At 59.3% G+C, this 20,779-nt stretch overlaps 1 protein-coding gene across 19 annotated transcripts in view; it reads right to left on the reverse strand.

Moving 5' to 3' along the window:
• Nucleotides 1–20,286, reverse strand: part of TNS1 (tensin 1) — a 54,925-nt gene extending 34,639 nt beyond the window's left edge. For 10 of the 19 annotated variants that reach the window (XM_084209824.1, XM_084209822.1, XM_084209819.1 and 7 more), the window contains exons 1-15: nucleotides 19,195–19,803; nucleotides 11,499–11,537; nucleotides 9,302–9,343; nucleotides 6,538–6,587; nucleotides 6,080–6,251; nucleotides 5,692–5,742; nucleotides 5,083–5,205; nucleotides 4,721–4,785; nucleotides 4,516–4,599; nucleotides 4,285–4,397; nucleotides 3,636–3,696; nucleotides 2,223–2,298; nucleotides 1,958–2,087; nucleotides 1,518–1,583; nucleotides 804–965 (exon numbers count right to left, since the gene is read on the reverse strand). In XM_084209824.1, coding sequence (XP_084065950.1) covers nucleotides 804–965; nucleotides 1,518–1,583; nucleotides 1,958–2,087; nucleotides 2,223–2,298; nucleotides 3,636–3,696; nucleotides 4,285–4,397; nucleotides 4,516–4,599; nucleotides 4,721–4,785; nucleotides 5,083–5,205; nucleotides 5,692–5,742; nucleotides 6,080–6,251; nucleotides 6,538–6,587; nucleotides 9,302–9,343; nucleotides 11,499–11,537; nucleotides 19,195–19,221 — 1,261 coding nt within the window. In that variant the 5' untranslated portion in view covers nucleotides 19,222–19,803. Of the gene's footprint in view, nucleotides 1–803; nucleotides 966–1,517; nucleotides 1,584–1,957; nucleotides 2,088–2,222; nucleotides 2,299–3,635; nucleotides 3,697–4,284; nucleotides 4,398–4,515; nucleotides 4,600–4,720; nucleotides 4,786–5,082; nucleotides 5,206–5,691; nucleotides 5,743–6,079; nucleotides 6,252–6,537; nucleotides 6,588–9,301; nucleotides 9,344–11,498; nucleotides 11,538–14,187; nucleotides 14,344–19,194; nucleotides 19,805–19,844; nucleotides 19,874–20,232 lie in introns of those variants that run through there. The other 9 variants (XM_084209830.1, XM_084209829.1, XM_084209823.1 and 6 more) reach the window with 8 other exon arrangements.
• Between the last annotated feature and the right edge of the window lie 493 nt (nucleotides 20,287–20,779).

Below are 20,779 nucleotides of genomic sequence, written 5' to 3' on the forward strand. Positions count from 1 at the left end.
ACATCACGAGTTGCCTGTTTACTGCCCTGTGCCAAGGCAAGTGCCCGTGCCAGCTCCACAGAGCCGCCCCAGGTCTGGCTCCATGTGACCACCACAGCACAGACACTCTCGCCACCCCAGGCACCCAGAGCCCCCACCCTCCACTGCGAGCACCGCCATCCACTGCTCCCACTCAAAGCAGCTGGTGACCTTCAGGGACATCAGAGACCCCAGCTGTCCCTGCTCCAGGGACATCTCCCCAGATCTGGCCAGGAAAGCCCAGGCATCTGCTCGGCCACAGATGGCCTTGCCTCCAGGACAGGGGCCCACCACCCTTTGACACACAAGTACTGCCCATTCCGGCCAAGTGGGTGACAGCAGTCAACTTGCTGCAACAAAATGGGTGTTCAAAGGGCTTATCCCAGCTCTGAGAGATTCAGCAGACCCTCAAAGGCCAGTAAGACATCCTCATCCCCTAGGGGCAACTAAGGTACATCTACATCCTGCCATGCTTGCAGCATGATGAAGTAGCTGGGACACCTAACGGTTCTGCAGACATGGGGTCTGGATTTCCTAAAGCTCTGGGGCGTAAACTAAGGCTGGACTCTGCTTGTACAAACAGTACTTTGACAGCTAAGTGATGAAAAGAAGAGCCTAAGCTCTCTGGCACTGTGGCAGAAGGCAAAGTCCATGATATCTTGCTCTCCCATCCCATGGTCACACTGCTCCCATCAGCAGCTCCCACTGCCCAGCAGTGTCCCCTGTCCTGGGGTAGGGAATATTTCCATGTGGACACTTTGGCCAACCACCTTGTGAGCCCTAACCTTTCTCCAGGTGCTTGCTGGGCAGGGGTGGCTCAGCCCAGGCCCCCTCTGCGCTGTCCTCACGCTGGATGTTGAAGTTCTCGTAGGAGTCCCACCGGATGAGTGGGTCGGACGTGTTGTAATCCACAGAAACACTGGGCCCGTTCTCCAGGTGCTCCATGCCTGGAAAGAGGCAGGATGATCAGGTAGGATGACAATGGAACCAGCAAGGATGGGATGAGGGAATAGGGGGAGAAAGTGCATGCAAGGAAAAAAGTGCAGAAGCCATAGGGCAAGGCAGGAGGCTCCTTTAGTAAAGGCAGCATCAAGAGATGGATGAGCACAAGATGTACATCGAGACTCACAAACAAGGTGTATGAGACTGCCTGGGGCTTTTGGGATTGCCTAGAGACCAGCACACAGACTGGCAGTGAGTGTGTATGAGTCTGGGCTTTCTGAGCAAGGGAGTCCTTCATTCCCAAACATTCCTTCCATCTCTCCTGGGCCACCAAAGGCTTTGGAGAGCAGCCTCCTGGGGAAGAGAGCAAGAAATAGGGCATCCACAGGTGCTCCTAGATCAGCCTTACTGCCTGGATGCCTCACCCTACCCTGGTGACAAAGGAACTGCAATGGGGCAGGTGGAAGTCACAAGGGAGGGACCAGGGTACACAGCTGAGGAGAAGGAAAGGAGACAGCATCCACCTCCAAACCCCCATGGCACTGAGCCAGCCATACCTTGGATCTTCTCGGGGCCATAGGAGAACACAAACTCCACCTTCCCATACTCAGGGAAGCGGTCATCTGGCAAGGAGAGAGCAGAATAAAGGGACAAATTATTGCCATTCACAGCTCCAGTAGTAGCCAGCCACCCCAAACACGCCTGCAGACCAGCTTGAGGCTGGGAGCTGCTAGGGGATATCCCTGCATGTGGCAGTGCATCTTAGCCCCCAGAAGAACCCGAGGCAGCCCCTCTACAGCAGTAATGGTTTTGGCACTGAAAGGATGACGGTACCACCACTTCCCCAGCAGTACCACACCCTGCAGATGGAGCAGGGGTGCCCTGTTTTGGTGGGAGTGGATCCGGGATGGGTGCCCAGATGTCCCCATGATGATACCAGAGTTACAGGGGCAGGAGGATGAGGGAGTTTGGAGCAGGGAAGTGCCAGGGCAGTTACCTCTGAAGGCCTCATCCAGGTCCTCCTTGCCAAAGACGACATCAAGATCATGCACAGCACACGTGTGGAACTGCACACGGAAAATCACATCACGGGTAGGGCTGCGAAACTTCTTGTGGTAGCACTTCAGCTGCAGAGGGAAACACGGCTGGGCCATCAGGATAAGCCCCCAGATCTGGGCAAGGGGGAATCTGGGGATCCTGAGGCAAGGCAAGCACACAACCCCTGTCTGCTTTCTACCAGGAGCTGAGCTGATGATCCTTACCAAGATATCGCCCTTGAGCAGCAAGCCAGGCTCAATGGTGATGCAGATGCCTGTCTGGCTGTCTCCTTGCACGTTGCTGCAGAGTGGAACAGCAGGAGGATGTGAGCTGTGGTGACGAGACTCCCCCCCAGAAAATTCCTAGCACCACCTCAACCAGCCCTTCCACCCAAATCCAGGCAGACAAGGTGCAAGCACAGAGCTTCCCCTCCCTGTGACTGAGAGGGGTCCCATCCACCACCTAAAGGAGGGGAAACTGAGGCACAGCTCAGCAAGGGTGCAAGAACTGCTGGGTAGGAGGGTTTGCCCAGGTTCCAAGTGCCGAGGCTGGGCTATCAGCCATCCACCTGGCTCCCACGGCTCAACTGGGGCTTAGGACACAGAGGGAGAAATCTCTGGGAAGACTCTTCTCCCTGCCTCAGTTTCCCTGTGGGAAGCCCTCCCCTCCCAGTGCACTGCCGACAGGCTGCCGACGGGCGGTGGCGTCAGCAGCGAGGAACAAGGGAAGAAAGGAGTAGGATTTCACAGGCAAGATAAACCTGGAGTTTATTACAGGCATCCCATAAACAGTCTATTAAAAGCTGAAAGGCAAGGCTGGGATGGCAGTAAATCTCAGCTAACGGGGACCCATGGCTGTATAGAAGTGAGATCCTGGTCCTGGGGGCTGAGATGGGAATATCCCAGAGGTGAGGTGCTCTGGTCCCTCCAGGGAGACCAGGAGCCACGGGTCCCACCCAGACTGGGATGTGGCACTGGCAGAGTGCCTTGGAAGCTGGAGAAATCAACTCCTGCTTTCCTTCTGCCAGTGCCTGCTCCCAGGATCAGCATCAGAAAAAAAATGTGGGGAGATTAAAACAAGGGGAAAATCCTTTTTTGGATAAAGAAAGGATATTAACTCAGCTGGTCAGAGCATGGTGCTAATTACACCAAGGTTGTGGGTTCAATCCCCATATGGGCCTTTTACTTAAGAGTTTGACTCAATGATCCCTGTGGGTCCCTTCCAACTAAGAATACTCTGTGATCTGCAAGGACTAATCCAGGCAGGAAGAGCAGTTCTGTAAGCAGGGAGAGAAGAAATGCCTTCATCTCCCAGGGTGCCTTCATCTCCCAGACGTCTCCGTCCCTCTCCCCCCTCCCTCCGGGGACACCCAGCCCCAGGCTCCGGCAGCCCCAGGCTCCCTCTGCTGATACACGGAGTCACTACAGCCCTCTCAGCAGAGGGTCCAGTATGGCCCAGTACAGCCAGTCACCACCTCCAAAAAAAAGGAAGCCCCTTTTTTTTCCCTGGCCCCCAAATGGACTAAGCACAGAGCACAAGAGCACAGGGGACTTGTCCTTGGTCCACTCCATCCTCCCCCGTTTGCCATGCCCCCCATGCTGGGCAGGAGGAAAACCCCATGGAGAAGAGATAGTTACTAGATCCCCGAGGTGTAGACGGGCTGCATGGCCTGGTAGATTTTCAGGAAGGGCCGACAACCTGGAAGACATCAAGGCGGGGAGAAAAGGCACACTGCTGTTAGCCGGCTGGGCGGAGGGGCCAGGGGAGGGATTAGTCACGGGGGAGAAATCCAAACAGGGAGGGAGCCAAAGCAAACAGCCGCTCCCTGCCCCAGCCAGCCCGCACCGACCAAGGGCAACATCTGCAGTGGGCAGAAAGGATGCTGTGGATGAGCTGAGAAAGGGCACAGCCCTCACAGTTTGGGTCCTGTAGGACCAAGGGCAAGTACTGGGCTGGGGATGGGGGTGGGATGATGATCTGGGTGAGGTACCAGCACCAGATGGGATACTGCATCCCAGTCACCAGTCTGGAGCCATCCTTGGAAAAGCTGTCAGAAAAACATTGCCACCCCACAGCTCAGGTTAGTGCCCAGCATCGGGAGGGCATCTCTGCCAGAAAAGGGTAGCACCCTGCTATTATGAGTGAACAGTCTCTGAGAGGAAAAGGGAAATTCAAATTGCCAAGGAAAGGGTGGAAAATATCCCCCAAGGAGGACAAGCCCGGCCAGGCAGTGTGGGATGGTGGTGTGGGAAGAAGCAGGCTGGGGAAGCAGCTGGGGGCACCTACCGCCTTTCGACTCAAAGTTGGGGATGCCGTGCATGATGACGTGGTGGAGGAAGAGGGGCTTGTTGTTCATCTTGATGCTGCCAGAGAGGAGCCCACTGAAGTAATGGATGTACCTGGAGGGCAGACAGGCAGCTCAGGGGCAGAACCCACAGAGGAACATCCACCTTGGAGCCCAGCATCCAACCACCCTATGGGGAAAAACCCAGCCTGCAAAGGCATACCAGGACCCACCTCTTTTGGGATGGCTGTCCCACAGGCACCACCTTGTCCTCATAGAAGCGCTTCATGGCAAACCTGTCCAGAGCCTGGTCAGCACTGTGGGCATGAAAGGGCAGATGTGGCTGAAGGAAAGTATTGACACCAGCACCCCAGCACCACTGGGATGGAGGTCACCAGTGAGCCCCAGGGCCTCCCCAGGACCTGATGTGTCTCTCACCTGGCTGAGATGTTGCTGTAGTGCATGTAGGCAGCCACCACCACCCCCAGGCGGCCACGGTTCCCCTGCAGGCACACAGCAGAAGGGGTGTCACCGGGGCGGCAGGGCCTGTGAGCACCCAGGCACAGACATCCCACAGAGGCACACACTGACCCCTCTAAGCATACACCAGCCCACAGATGCCCCAACCCTCATTAGACACACACCAATCTACACATATGTGCTGACACCTACCCACGCCCCAAACCACAAACCACCACATTCTCCACATCTCTCAGCCTCTGAGGCTGCTCAGCCCAGTCCCTGCAGCCCCACAGAGCCCCAGTGCCCCACTGCTGTGCCCCAGTGACAGTCCTGCCCACCTTGTTGTGTAGCACCACCACGTTGTGTGCCGCTGCGTTGAGCCACGTGTCCATGGCTTTGCAAATGCTGCAGATCTTCTCCAGTGCAGGGGTGTGCATGTCAGGCCATCCAAAATCCAGCACCTGAACAGGGGAACAAACAGCCTGGGGTAACAGGCACGCCCCTGCGGAGTTCCCAGCCAGCCAGTGGGCAAAGCCTGTACACAGGGTAGGCATTACTGTGCTGCTCTGACATGCACCCTCCCATCCCCAACCCCACAGCCCAGATCCCTGGTCCAGGGAGGCCACCGTGGTCCCAGATCTTAGGCCCTTCACCCCAGGTTACTTGGCTCAGCTTCTAAGGGCTCCCCCACTATCAGAGGGATGAGGTCTCCAGGAGATTCCAAACAGCCAGTTTTGGGGCTGAGAAGGGGGGCTGGGAGGGAAATGGGAGTCACACTGAACTACCACAAACTGAGTGTGAAGTCTCAGTGCTTTTCTCAGGGTTTTTCCCAGTTGGATAGAATAGAAAGGTGCCTGTTTTTCCCTCCTGTAGCAAGGAGCTGGTCCTGCAGACAGGCCTGCCCTGAGGCCCCTGAGACCTCCCTGCTTCTCACAGCTGTGACCCACCTTGGGGTGAAGTTTGTTGATATCACGTCTCCGCTCAGAGAGGTTGAAAAGCTTGAGGGAAGATGAAAAACAGAGTGAGAGGACATCTTTCTTGCTGCCACCTCACCTCTCCCTCACCCCAAAGCCTTCCTGAATCCTGCTATGAGAGGCTTCCCCAGACACATTACCCTGAGTAACATTTTGCCACACGGCAACACAATGACCAAAAACTCCCAGGAGGTCTGGAAGGGACTGGCAATCTTCAATAAAGAAAAAAATCTATCCAGCATAGTGCAAAGACCCTCCCTCAACAGAGCCCAGATGGAGACAAGGATGCAGTATCCATCCCCAGCAGCTGAGCACACCAGCCCCTCCAGCAGCCTGAGAGGGACCTGGCTGTGCCCCTCACCACATAGTTGTTCCCATGCTTGGACTTGAGCATGTGGGCCACTTCACGGAGGTTGCTGGAGTAACTCTGCTCCTCGGCTGCGCTGGGGTAGGAGACAGCGATGATCCGCTCCGTGATGTACACCAGGTCCAGCTCACAGCTGCTCTCCATGGCTGCAGTCAGGCTCATGCTTCTGGGCAAGGAAGGGGACCACGGTCAAGACACGGCATGGGGAGGGGACACAGGGACCCTTCCCCATCCTGCAAGACAGGCTGGAGCACATGGGGACACAGCTGGCTGCAGCCTGTCCCCTGCTCCCAGTCCTCTTGGGGTATCTTGGGGATGGTGGGTCATAATTCCTGTGTATTCTTCACTGGAGCACCTCCCAGGTATAGCACCTTTGGAGAAGCAGGTCTTGGTGGGAGGGAGCTTCAGGCAGAGCAGAGATAGTCATCAGAAGGGGAAACTGGGGCAAGTACCTGGATGTTTTGCAGCGTGACTGCCCACTCCTGGGGGATTTTGTGGCATCCTAAAGAACCAGAGGGGGAAAGCAAGTTACTGTCATGACCCAGCCACAGCCAGCACAGGGGTCTTGCTAGACCTGGGTGTGATGGTGCTGCTAAAGCATCCCACCTCCACCACACTGCACTGAGCATCCTAACACCCCCAAAATATCGCTGTCTCCAAAGCCCACCAAGCATCCCAATGCCACAAGCAGCTTGACACATCCCACATGTAAAACCCAACTCTCACAACCCCAGTGCTGCTGGGACCAGCTGCCATGCCCACTGTGGGGCCAGTGTCTTGCCAGAGGGTCCCAGAGGACCTTTTGGGAAGATGCTGAGCAGGTGGACACAGTCTCAGGCACAAGTCCCTCTTGTCTCTGTCAGGCTGTGGGCACACCTGGTGGCACAGAGCTGCTTTGGCCCTGCCTGGAGCAGGGGCAGGTTCGCTGCCCAAGCGGCATCGAGGAGCCAGCCAGGCACGACAGTTTGCTTTGGCCCCAGCTCCACCGAGCCAAACGCCTGGAGGAAATGTTTGAGCTCTTGGAGCAGGAAACTTCTATTTATGCATGTTCTCCGGCCTCGAAAATTTCATCTGCAGCCGGCTTGTTCTGTGACTTTGTGACCTCAGCCGAAAAACAAAGCAGGGTTTCCAAAAAAAGCCGCCGAGGAAAAACACACTTGCACCTCATTAGTTTTAGTATCTCCAGCTAATAAGCAGAAGTCATTTAAAGACTCATCTCACGCAGGCAACACGCCTGGAAGGATCAGAAATAAGAGAAGCATCCTGCAGCTGATTCCTGGGATGTCCCATTGGTCCCCAGAGCTGCAAGACTGCTGCTACTCTCCTCAGGGCTGCAGCATCCCACAACCAGCACACCAAGGGGCACAGGATGAGGTGGGAGAGCAGTTTCCCTGACATCCTTCACCTGCCACCTTCTGCCCACCCAGCACAGTCCCAGAGCTGCTCCCATGGATAGCCAGCATCACCTTCCACCAGCCTTGCATGCCCCTCTCAAGGTCAGGTTGCCCTGCAGAGCAAAGCCAGGCTCAGCAACTCTGGGGCCTGGGGACAATGTCACCCCTCCCAGCCAAAGCAGTTCCAGAAGGCAGCAGGTTTGCCTCAGTGCCCAGAGGTGCTTGAACAGTTGTGACAATTCCCCCTCCACTATTTCCTTAGGGTGTCCCAAATTGCCTGCTCACCTGAGAAAACCCCCCAGCATTGCTGAGGGCAAATAAGGAGTTAAAGTGCAACAAAAAGAGAGGTTAAGCTTTCCTGGGAGAGCCAAGGTGCATGGAACAAGCCTGAACCTGAATATGGACTCATCCCCGCATCACCCACCAGTGATCAGGACGGGATCCCCAGCGTGGCTTGTGCGGTGCTTCAAACGTCCATAACGGAGATCTCTGGGGTCCCACACCCACCAGCCAGGGGAGCCCCATCAGTCCATGTCACCCCATCCAACCACAGCAGCTTCCCAAAACCACAGCCTTTCCCAACAGAGAGCTGACATGGGGAAACCAGAAGGCACAGGAGGGCAAGCAAGGTGGGGACACCAGAGTCCCTCTCCCTCCCCATACCTGGATAGCAGTGAGCCCCTTGCTAATCCACTTCCACGCCATGGCAGGTCCACTCCTGGCACCTCCAGACCCAGGAGAGCGGGTGCCCACAGCTAGGGCTCTCCAAGGTGCCCTGTCCCAGCAAGAGCCCTTGAGCTCTGCCCTGCTGCCCGGGCTCTGCCATGCTCCCCACCCCCAAACCGCAGCCGCGCTGCGTCTCTGCCGCCAGCCGCTGCACGAGGAAGAGTCAGCCTGCAATCAGCTGATAGGAGCTGTGCCCCTGTTATTAAACACTCCTGCCTGCCACTGGGCTGGGAGACCTTGCAAACGTCCCCTGTGGAGAGAGACTCCAGCCAAACCAGTATAACCCAGTCCAGCCCAGCACAGGACAGGCTGGTCCCAGTCCTGTTGGGTTGAAGATCCCTCTGCCAACCCCATCAAGAATGTGCCTTCCAGTCCCAAGCTAGCTTGGCATGTCCCCAAGCTCCTGGCAGCACCCAAAACCTGCAGGTCCCTTCTGCTTGGAAAGGGTGAAGAAAGGCACAAGAAAGGCTTCAGAAATATCAAGAAACTTCCCTGAAAGACAGCAAAGCCAGCAAAGGAGGCTTCTAACTGGATTTTTCTGAGGATGCTCTTTCTCGGGGCTGGAAACATGTCCTGGACAACCAAAGGATTAGCCAAAGCCAGATCTCAGGTGAGGAAGGCTTTCATCCTCTTCCTCATGGGAACCATCATGCCTCCATCCCTTGGGTCCCAGCCCCAACACTCAGGGAGTCCGGCAAGCTGGCTGCAGGCAGGGGGGAAGCTGTCCTCGTTGACTTTGGCAGTGTATTTGTCTACACTGTCTTAGCAATTTCATGTCCACAGATTAAATAACAGATCCTCAGCTCCAAGACAGGAAAGTCAGCTTTGCAGCAAAAGCCTCAGCCCCCAGTATGCTGGGCTCCACCACTGCCTCTGCCACCAACCCTGGGCATCTCACTTGGCCTTTGGCATGGCCACCATCACCTTGGCTGGCTGGGAGAGAGGACTTCAGGGTCCCAGGTACACTGGGAAACTACAGGAGCATTCCAGGGTGAGGGATTTTGGCTGCAGGGAGTGTTTGCAGCAATGGGACAGGTACGAGTGACCCCAAGAGGACTTGAGGCAGAGATCAGCCTCCATGACTGGTTGCACTTACCAGGACTTCTACCTGCTTGGTGATGCTCTCCCCCAGGGATGGCTGCAGACAGGAGCAAGGAGAGAGTGAGAAAAAGGCAAGAGAGAGAGAAGAAATTGAGAGAGGAACACACACACACACAGAGCGGGGCCAGGGTCAAAAGTTCCCCCTGGCTATTTCTGGTGCTTCCTAAGAAATGCACCATGGTTCCATTCCCTTCCCTGCCTGCCAACATTACCTCTCTTCCAAAAGGCTGGGAATGCCCCAAAACCCAAGTGCAGAGCTGGGATACTCAAGTACCAAGGATCCTGCCACCCTGCCTCTCAGCCACCACCACTGGCCCTGGACCGCTGTTGCCAATGGGAAGCATTTGGCTGAACCCTGAGCTTGTTCCATGATGGGCACCTGGTGCCCCCCACATCTCTGGGATTCCAGATGGATTCTCCATGGTCAGACCCTACAGCTGGGAAGTAAACAACAGGGCAAGCCCAGTGCAGTCCCACACCCAGCCTGGCAAATGGCCACCACACCAACAGGACCAGCTCCCCAAGATAAGCCTGATCCCACAGGGCCAGTGAAGGCCAGTGGGAGCATAGCCAGGGTCTGAGATGCTTAAAACAGGGGAAAATTTGGTGACATGCCACTGGAGAGAGCTCTGAAATGAGGCTGGGGACAGGAATTAACTTCCTGGGGTGGGGGAAAGTGTCTGGACTCCAAATATAGGAAGCAGGAGACAGATACCTCTGTCTGGGAATGGTGGTTGTGGTGCCTGGGGGTGGCACAGCAAGAGGACCCAGCTGAGTGGGTCCCCAGATGGGAGTCTTGGGACCAGGAGGTTGGAGGTCACCCCCAAAACCAGGCTGCTCTACTCTTGGGAGCAGGACCAGAGCAGACATTTCCATCCATGAGGCAGGGCAAACCCTTTCAATTTCCTCCCAAAGCCACAGTAACGGTCCCAGCTTGAAGCCAACATATTTTTGCTGTTGATAAGTGCCCAAGGAGGCTGGCAGGGGTGAGGGGTGCAGGCAGAGATTAAACCCAGGCCAGATAACTACGATGGGGCCCGAGAGCAGGCAGCATGTTCCACTCCTACCCCATGCCCTGCTCACTTGGGCTCTCACACTGCTCTCAGAGCTCACAGGTGGTCATCCCCTACATTCACTTTTCAGGTGAGACCCCTGCCCAGCTATGGGCTGCCAGCCCAGGGCCCCCCGTGTGAGGCACGGATATTGCGGCACTGCCAGGCTGCCGAGCCTGAGCTGAAACCCTGCCAGGGCCTCCTCTCCCCGGCGCCTGCCCCAGCAAGCCTTGGCACACGTCTGGAGCAAAAAGGAAGGGCTGCTGCACCGGCCCCAGGCTATGCCAGTCTCCCTGCTGCCACGTGCCTGCTCTGCCTGCTGCCACAGCACCACCAGGCTGGGGACGGGGCAGGGGAGCTGCTCTGCTGGCAAGATGCTGCCTGGTAGGCACCATCGTGTCTTGCTTCCCAAACTTCTCGCTGGGCATGGCCCTGCTCCAGGTGACATCCCAGTGCCCAGGTGCACCCAGAGCCCAGCCATGGCCTGGAGCAGTGTGGCAAAGGACTGTGGCTGTCTGCCCAGTACCCCCACACCTGCCCTTCCCAGGACAGGGTGAACGGAGATGATGCATCCAGCTGTTATGCTAGCATCCAGAGAGGACAGGGTGGGAACAGCCTGTGTCACCCTGGCTCCAGCAGATTACTAAAGGCCCGTAGGACAGACAATAGTAGAGGGTGACAATAACAAGAGCTCAAATGCACGGCCTTGGGCGCCCTGAGCCAAAGGCACATCTGGTACGGCCATCTCCGGGTGTGCAAGAAACCGCCCCAGATCTGGCCAGGGAGGGAAGGCCAGGGGACCCCAGAGCCCTGGATGGTCACGTCCTATCTGCCTGTCTCTCTCAGCAACCCTTCAAGCCTCTCTTCCCTGAAAGCTCCAGCTCCAGGAGGCCCATGATAGCTAGGCTGCTCCAACTTTTGCTGCTCAGCTGTGGGATACCCTTCAGCCAGCAATGGTGGGGGGCACAGATCCAAAATGGGGGTGCCCTTACCCCCAGCACAGGACCCATGTGGTTTTTGAGGGTGGAAGATTCACATCCTGAAGCCCCAGGACTGAGAAAGCCCCATACCCAGAGCAGGATGCTCCAGCATCCCCAGAGCCCTGGCTGTCACCCATGGCTCACAGTGGAGGTCACTTACCAGCTCATAGTTGACACTTGGGGAGCAGGGGCTCACAGCCTGCAAGGAAGCAGAAGAGAGCCAGGATTAGTCCCTGAACACCCTGTCCAACACAGGGCACGGGAAGAGGCTGGAACGCAGCACTCACCCCCCACCCATGCCACAGGAATACAGCACCCAACCAAGGAAATGACAGGGGCATCTATGGCCTTGCCACCCCAGGCAGGAGCATAGGCATCATCCCAAAGTCAAGGCTGGCTTCCTGGGAGTGGGAGTGGGCTCAGGGCCATGGCAGCTGTGCCATTCCTCCTTGGCCAGGGAGCCAGGACAGCCCCAGCTGCAGCCCCAGCCCGGGTGGGCATGGCGAGCACAGCACGGCACAGCGCAGGGCGGGCGCCTGGTGCCAAGAGCAGCTCCTGGAACAAACCCCAGCCCAGCCTCGTGAGCTCCTGCAGCCGCCAGCTGAACAGCCCAGCTATTGTTACCTTAATTACCAGCGGCAATTACTGACAATTAACCTTGGGTTTTGTGTGCACCCCAGTCCGTAGGGAAGCAGCAGCATGCCAGGGTGGGAGACGAAGCGCCTTGTAGGTGCTGGGACAGCGGGCACAGGCACTCCAGCTCTGTGTTGGCCCAGAGGTGCCAGCAGTAGTGGGAGGGTGTGATTCGGGGCATTTTGTCCTCTACAAATCCCACCAGGAGCAGTGACCCCCAGTAAGCCATCCCCTGCCCCATCCCAGGATGGAGCCAAGATGGCAAACACCACTCAGGGGCTGGTCCCCGACGATGGCATGGGGACCCACTGCACCCCACTCTGCCTCTCCTGCCCCGGGCCATGAAAAGAAGGGTTTTCCCCAGGCACTCCACTTGGAGCACCCCTATCCCATCCCATCCTGGTCCCCAGAGCACGATGCCCAGCGCCTGCTCCCCTACCCGGCTGCCAGCCTGTTCCCATCCCATCTCACTGTTTTCTTCAGGGGTTCCTCCTCCTCCCGCTCCCTTCCCCTGCGCATTATTATTATGATTTTATTCTAATGCAGAAACGCTTCCATAAAAGGCCCTTTTCCCTGCCCCGCGGCGCTGGCCCCGCGCCAGCCTCCCTGGAATGTTCTCCGGCAGCGGCAGCGAGCCGCTGCTGCGGACCGAGCCGGCGAGGGCTGTGCCGAACCGTGCCCCGCACGCTGCCGCGCTCTTCCCCCGGGGATGCTCAACAAGCACCCCTGACCCTCGCCCAGCCCCAGCTACAGGGTCAGAGGTGGGGGGAAGTGCACAGCTCCCCCACCATGGAACACACTGGTCCCACAGCCAGGTAGGGTCCGTGCCCAGTCCTCCTCTGCTGTCGGCATGAGGAAGTTTGCAGGCTACTAATGCACCTCTGGCTGGAAAAGGGAAAAAACTGGGGCGCCTGTGGTTGTATTTCCCTGCCCTAAAGGATTCTCTGATGTGTAATATGGGCTTGTGCTCACCCGACACCACTCTTCCCATCCACAGGAGACAGCAGCTCAGGCTGTATGGCACTCTCGCATCCCAGAAAGGCAGTTTTACAAGGACAGCAGGAATGTAAAGCTGCTTCCCTCTCTCAAGTTTGGCTCGAACGTGCCCCCAGTTCAAGGAGAAGAAGGAAGACCCTGTCCCAGACAATGGACCCCTCCCTAAGGAAGTCCAGCTCCTGACCTAGAGGTGTAGGAGCACCCCTCCTGCCCCATGGGACCGGTGACAGTATCACTCCGTACAGCCCTGCAGCGACCCCCAGAACAGCCACCATCTCTGTCCTCAGGGATTCCTGCATCCGTCGGTGCAGGGAGGGGTGGGAAAGGCAGGGGGACCCACACACCCCTGGTCCAGGCTTCGCTTTGCCGTGGCAGACACAGCGGCCTTTCTTCTCCCCCTCACCGGTGTTTGCATTCCTGCCGGCTGGCCCCCGCCGCCGACCCCGCCGCCCAGCAGCCCTGCCCAGGAATGCGAGGAACGAGGCGCAGCAGGGCTGCCGCCCACCCCACCAGCCCCCCATGGTCCCCCACCCGCCCACTCGGCCCCCCAGGTCGCAGCCCCATCCCTCCCAGCAGCCACATCCCACGAGTTGCTGCCTTGAGACCTGAGTTTTGCCAAGCAGAAAAATCACTTTCCAGTAAATGAGGCCCCGTGGCCAGGAGTGATAGGAGTCTCTGATGTCTCATAAAGGGTTGGGCACACCCTGCAGCCTTCCGCTGGCGATGATGGGCTCCCTCGCTCATCACCAGCTGTCACTACACCTAGAGAAACGCGATAGGCTTGACACGTCCAAGCCCAGAAATAAACACCTGGCTGGCAAACCCCTGACAGTCCCTGGCCACGTCGCCATAGTGCAGAGTAGCTCATGAGACCCCTCTTCCACCTAACCTCTCCAGCTGCAGCTCAGGGACTGACCTCTGCACCACAGATCCCGACAGGACTTCAGCACCATTTCACAAGAACTGAGCGAGGCTGGAGGAATGCAGACATCCACCTCCTATCCAGGGATGAGACACCTCAGAGCCTTCTCCATGCTGCAACCACTGCTCACACCTCCCTCCCTCAGCACCTCCTTCCTCTCCCTCCTCCTCCCTCGATAAAACAACCCTTGCACCCATGGAAGTGCCCAGGGCCACTGCCAGGTCCTGGTCCAGCGGAGCATCACCGTGGGTTGTAGCCCCGACCTGCAAGATGCCAGCAGGGCTGGGGGAAAACAAACCTCCATAGAGGGGCGCTGCGATTCAGGAACGGGCTGGATCAGTTCAGCACTGGGGTCTCCCCAGCTGGGCTGCTGGAGCCGGGCGAGCACTGGCCCACAGCCCACAGCACGGCCCGGCCGGCTGCCGGTGGGTGATCCAGGCCCATCGCTGACGCATATCCCTTCCTTTGGGTGGCGGTTTTTGTTTTTCCCTTCCCCAGGAGCTCCGATAAACATTCCGGAGCCGGACGATATCCGGGCTGGTGCTGACCCTTACTATGCCAGGAGCAGACGCAGCACCAGCCACCCTAGCCCTCACACAGACCCCCGCAGACCAGAGATGCTTCCCATGGCCAGGCACTGAGATGCTGGCAAGCCAGTCCAGCCAGTGTGGTTGGAGCTGGAGACATGCTGTCAAAAGGGACACTGACATCCCAGACCCTCCCAAAGCAAGCCAGATTCAGGGCTCCACTATTCAGAAAGAATGTGGACCCCAAGAGAGGGCATCAAGGCACCCTACTCCCTCCAGCCCTCTAAGTGGTTCCCCTGCCCAAGCCACCCTGTGGTCTGGAAATGCAGTTGTCAAAGAGGAATGTGACTCAGTGGCCACACTGGTGTCCCACAAGACAATGCTTGGGCAGCATAAATGCCTGCTCAGCCCATGTGATCCCACCTCATGGGGTCCCACATCACCCCATGAGGGACCACTTCCTCCCAAGCAAGTTCATCTCAGCTTTGTGCCACTTGCATCCCAGCTGGGCTGTGAATCACTTCCCCATGCACCCCACAATTCTCTGCTCACCTCGAGACCCTGCCTCAAGTAAGGGGGATCCCAGGGACAGCCACAGGCCACAGCAACTTCTCCATCCATTCCCAGAGCCTTTCCCCTATTTAGCAGTCCCTCCAGCCCAGCCCAGCCACCAAGCCCTGCCAAGCTCTCTCTTAGCCACCGTGTGGGGCGGTGTGAGCCACCATCAGGCACCTCACAGCAGGAGACACTTTTAGGGGACAGGTTGGCACCATTAAACTGGGGATGTTGGGGAAGGTTTTTCCCTCTCCAGCACCCCTGCTCCCCATTCCAGCTGCAGCATCATTCTCCCCTGCCAGGCATAAGGGACCGTGGTGTCAGTGCTCTGGTCACCACCCTGCCCTGCACAGGGGTCAGGTACCCTCTGCCCACATCACGTGCTGGTTGCTCCTGCCCTCACATTTTTTGCAGCTCTGGCAAAACTCCTGTTTATGCAACATGTCCCCGGCAGGAGGACAGCATGTTTCCATGCACACCCGCTCCCCCCCTCTCCAGCTCCACCCTGCCTAGCACAGCCCCGGTGTGTGAGGCACAGGGCAGCCACAGAGAACCCCAGACCCCTGGCATGGGGGTCCCTGCGAGGAGGCAGCACCCCGTGCACCCCACAGCCCCCCTCTGCTCCTACCAGTACCCAGGGGTGCTGCTTTTGGGACTTCTTCCATCGGGTGGGGGTAATGGCAGATGTGCCGAAGGGCAGGGAGCGGCTTGGCCGGCAGCTCAGGGTGAGTCAGACTGGGCTGATGCTGGGGCACAGAGGTCCCACCGCTCCCAGGCTTCCCTCCAAGCATCCCCAGCCCACCCTGCAGCTGGGTCAGGGACTGTCACTGTGCCATCCTCTCCATGCCTGGACAGCACCCATGCCAGGGCAGAGGCCATCAAGTCTACCCTGCCCCTGCATTCTCCAAAAGATGCTGGGGGCACCAGGGAGAGTACCACAGGGCAAAGAACCACTCAGGGATGTCCCCTGAACTGGGACAAATGGTATCTCCTGTCTCTCCCCTGGTATGTTGATGAGGAGCCGCCCTGTGGCCCATCCCCGCCAGGAAGGCGGCAGCAGGACCAGGACAGAGGTTACCCAGTACACACGGCCCTGCAAATCAGGGATGAAACGCCACAGGGGACACCAGCCATTCCACCCCACAGTGGTCACAGGAGCCACCACTGGCACCTCATGGCACCCTGGGACACACAGCGCGCTGGGACAGTAACGGCCCACAGCAGCCCATGGCTGGCCTGGCCAGCAGCCCCGGCACAGGGGTATGGGACAGGACAGGAAAAACAATGTACAGAGAAGCTTCAAGGGGTTGCAGTGGAGGCAGCTCCACCAAAATAGCCCTGGTTTCAACCCAAATAAGGGCAGGTCCCGGCTCCGGGGCGGTTTCAGCAATCAGCCTAAATGCTGCCAAGTGCAGATGAGGGGAAGGGAGAGAAGGTAGCATCCCTGACCCTGTCTGGGGGGAGAAGCATGTTTTTGGGGGTCAGGAGGGGGACAGAGATGCCTCCACATGACCAGGACAGGGACTGTCCCTACTTTGCTTGCCGGCGCTGGCTCAGCACAGGGCCGGCCACAGGCAGGGATATGCTGTGCTCCAGTGCCTAAAAAGGCAACATCTGGAGGCAGCAGGTCTGGATCCAGCCCCACGGGCCAGCACGCGCCTGCCTGGCTCTGGCCTCACAGCCCCAGCCCGGCCCTGCTCTGCCCCCAGCACCACACATGTGTGCTGCCACCCCACTGCAGGGACACCCCTCAGCCCAGGCCCATGGGGACCCCACAACCAGCCTAAGGAAGAGCATGGGGTCATGACCCCCTCTGCACCAGACTTCCCCCAGAAAAAGGATCAGGATCCCCCCAGCTCCTCACCAACTCCCCAGAGCCAAACCAGACACCAGGACTGGCCAGGGAGCAGCTTCTGCACCAGGAACAGGCCGGGGACAGAGTCTCACCAGGACTGGCTGGGACAGACTCTGCTGCAGGGGGTTTCATCAGGACTGGTCCATGAACAGGTTCTTACATGGGACTGGTCAATGCATGGATTCTCACATGAGATTGGGCAGCAACTGGATTCTCATCTGGGGCTGGTCTGTGCATGGATTCTCACCTGAGATCAGTAAATGCACGGATTCTCACACAGGATTGGCCAGCACCTGGATTCTTACACGGGATTAATCACTCCCCAGACTGTCCCATAGGACTGGTCAAGCCCTGGATTCTGACAGGGGATTGGTCGGAGCACTGACTCCCATGCAGGATTGGTCAGAGCAGTGATTCCCACACAGGACTGGCCAGCGGTCGGATTCTCACATGGAACTGATCAACAAATGGATTCTGACATGGAGCACGGGCACTCCTGTGGGACTGGTCAGCACACCAGCCTGGCAGCACGCTGTGCCCCACCCTGAGCCCAGGGCGGGATCCTTCCCACCCCTCCACACTGGTGGAGCATCAGGCAAGCCCCTTTCTGTGCACTCAGACCCCACTGCACACTTTTGGCAGCCTCACAGCATCAGGGGCATATGCCAGTGCCCATGGGTCTGGGAATCGACCTCAAGGGGTGGTTAAAGTGTCAAAATAAGCCCTGGCTGCCCGGAGGGGTCTTAGCCCCCCAGTACTGAGTCCAGGGGCTCTACTTGTGAGAACAAGAGAGGAGGCAGACGGAGACTGGAGTCAGTGCTGTGTCCTCACCCTGCAAGACAGAGCTGAAAACACTACAGGGGACCTGAAATGCTGAGCAGCACCTCCAAAACTGGTGTCCCCCAGTCCATAGTTTTGAGATGAGGGAATAGGAGGGAGAAGTGGAGACAAAGATACACTCCCCCGACCCAGGAGCTGTGCTGTGGGACTGCTTTCTCTCTTGTATCCCAAAACCCACCAGGGAGGCTCCAATGCTGATCAGGGTCTGCTGGCATTATGACCAGATACCCCAGGAACAGGCTGCACAAGGCTAGGAACCAGAGAGTAGCAAAGCAAGGAGGGTCGCCCAGGGCTTAAGGAAATGGACCCCCCTGCAACTCGAGACCCCAATAGGCACAGCTCCAAGGCCCAGCACCTTGCCCGGGACCAGCAGGATCACTAAGAGGCTTCGTTAGAGTGGGTGAGAGCTGGAGGCTCCTTCCCCACAGATACACTTTCCCTGGGGTGGCTTCAGACTCCAGACCCCAGGGCCATCGTGCTGCAGGGACAAGAGGTGCCTACTTGGTTGCCCCCAGAATGCCCAGACTCAAGTGCCATGAGCACCCGGGGGGTGCAGCCACTGTCACCCCAGTGTCCCTGCCAGCTGTCCCCCAGCACACGCACTGGAGTCACCCACCCCACCAGGGCTGACGCCAGCGCCGAGCGGGCTCAGGCACCCGGGAACGGAGCACTTCTCTTTTTTTCCTTGTTTTCCCCTTAAACGCAAGCGGGCTGATGCCTCCCTCGCTCGGTCGTTTCCTCTCCCAGCAGCACAGCCCAAAAACATCTGCGCTGGGACCTGCCCTGACGGAGTTAACCCTCTGCGGGCCCGGCGGCGCCGAGGGGCCGGGGATCCCTGCCCGGGGGGGGCGGCGGGGCGGGCTGGCACCCGCCGGGGCTGCCTCGCCACTCATTAACCCGCAGTTTAACCATTGACGGTCCCGCCGGCGAGGGGGGGTTAACCCGTGGGCTGCCGGGGTGTCCCGGCCGCGGGGCAGCCCCCCACTGTGTCCTCCCCGCGGGGTGACAGCAGCCCGGCGTCGCCCCCCCGGCTGCGGGGCGGGAGCGGGGTGCCGGGGGCGGACCCCGCTTTCCCGCGCAGTCCTCGCTCCACGGGGACGTGTCCCTACGCACTTCGGGAAGGCGAGGGGGGGACGCCAACCCCAGCGCCTGTGTGTCCCCCTCCGGAGCGCCCTGAGAGTCACCGGCTCTGGCGAGGCGGGGAGAAGGGCACGGGGGACGCGGGCCCCGGAGCCGCTCACAGGTTCCTGCCGGCAGCAAACTGGCCCTCGCCCCCTGCCCAAGTCCTCCTCTCTGCGAGCACCACATCGCCCTTTTCAAGCCCCCCCGCACCCCGAGACCCCTTCTGGTCTTCTGGTGACAGCTGCGGACCCCCCCAACACCGAGGGGTAGCACCCCCCTCCACGCACCACCCCATCACCGCTCGGATATCACGCGTGGCCCCCGCCCCAAGGAGAGATGACACCCCCTCCAGCACCCTCCCTCCCGGGGGGCCTGGGGACCCTGCGCCCTCACCTCCCGCCCGTACCTGGTTCATGACGCTCCCGAAATCCATCCGGGGTCTCGCCTGCCTACATCCGAGAGGGACGGCACCGCAGCCTCACCTGGCCCGGGGGGCGCGGGGGGCGGCCGGAGGGGCCGCGGGGGGCAGGCGGGAGCCCGGCGTCGCCCGGGCGGGCAGGAGTGAAGGCAGACTGCAGGCAGAGCCCCCCTCCCTCCCCGGGCCAAGCCTGGAGAAGGAAGGAAGGAAGGAGGGAGGGAGGAGGGAGGGGAGGGAAGGAGGGGGAGAGCCGAAGGGCTTCGCTCCCCAGAAGCGGGACCCCGGCGATGGAGGGGCGCGGGGAGGTCCCGCCGGCTCCCCGCTCCCCTCCGCACCCCCGGGGCGGCCGGGGGCTGGGGAGCCCGGGGCGCCGGCCCCGGCGAGGAATGGGGTCCCGGTCGACTTTTCCACCGCTCCTCTCCCTTCTCTCGCTTCTTCTCCCTCTTTCTTCTCCTCTTCCCTCTCCCCAGCTGCACGGCGCGCTCCAAGTCCGGCCCCGCTCCGCTCCCCTCGCCTCCCCCAAAAACGCCCTTAAAGGCAACCGGGAGCCTGACTCGAGCAGCTGGCCCTGGGGCAGGGGTGCCGGCAGGTGGGCAGACCCCCCCCCCCAAAAAAAAAAAAAATTATCCCCCCCACACCTCCGCCACCTCCGCCTTCAAAGCCCCTCGCAGCCGGTGCCCAGGGGCCGCGGCGGGCGGCGGGGTGCAGCGGGGTCGGGGCCTTATCGCCCCGCGTGACGCCACCGGCGTCCCTGTGCCCTTGGCGGGGGGGTGGCAGGCACCGGTGTGTGGGGCCCTGCTTGGGGCCTGCCTGGCACCCCCTGGCACAACTTGGTGCCCCCGTGCCATATGCGGGACCAAGTGCCCAACTAATGGTCCTTGGGTGTCCCACACCCCCAGCGTTGGAGAGGATGTGAAGATTTATCAGCCCGCCTCTCAGCTAAAAATCAAAGCCAAAATGCTGGAAAAGCCCCGTCTGTTCCTTAGCACCTAAAGTCATGCCAGTCCCAGCTAGCCTGTCCCAAACCTGGAGTGTGCCCAGCATCCCCCTGGCCTTCCTCCTGTCTCCCCTCCTCCTCCTTCTTTCTCCTCCTCGGGGGGCTGCATGTCGATGGATGGAGCCCCGGTCTCCCTTGCTGCCCCTGGGGCAACCCAGCCCCAGCCCTGCTGAACAAGCAAGAGCTCAGTGCCAGGAGACCCCCCAGCAAAGAGGGGAAGCCCACCAGCAGCAGCCCAGAGAGTGGCGAGCTGGCCAGGGAGGCGGTGAGCCAGGCACCCGGCCCAGTGCTGTTGACATTTTCTCACCCAACGCCTCCCCGTTCCTGTTTGCATTTCCGTCCTGAAGCCGTGGGCTCAGCCAAAAGGCTGGAACTGGCTCTGCTGGAGCGCTGCAGGACCCCAACACCCCTCCTACCTCACCACCCCTTCAAAAGTCACCAAGGAGGGGTCTGCAGTGAGGGGCTCTCCAATTGCCCACCTCCAAGTCCCCCTAAGGGACATCACTCCTGTGAGTACACTCCAGTTCAAGGAGATCTTTCCCAGTCCCTCCATGCCTCAGCTTTCACAGCAACCCA

The sequence above is a fragment of the Fringilla coelebs genome (genome assembly GCF_963513975.1).
Source record: "Fringilla coelebs genome assembly, chromosome: 7".
Lineage (NCBI taxonomy): Eukaryota > Metazoa > Chordata > Aves > Passeriformes > Fringillidae > Fringilla > Fringilla coelebs.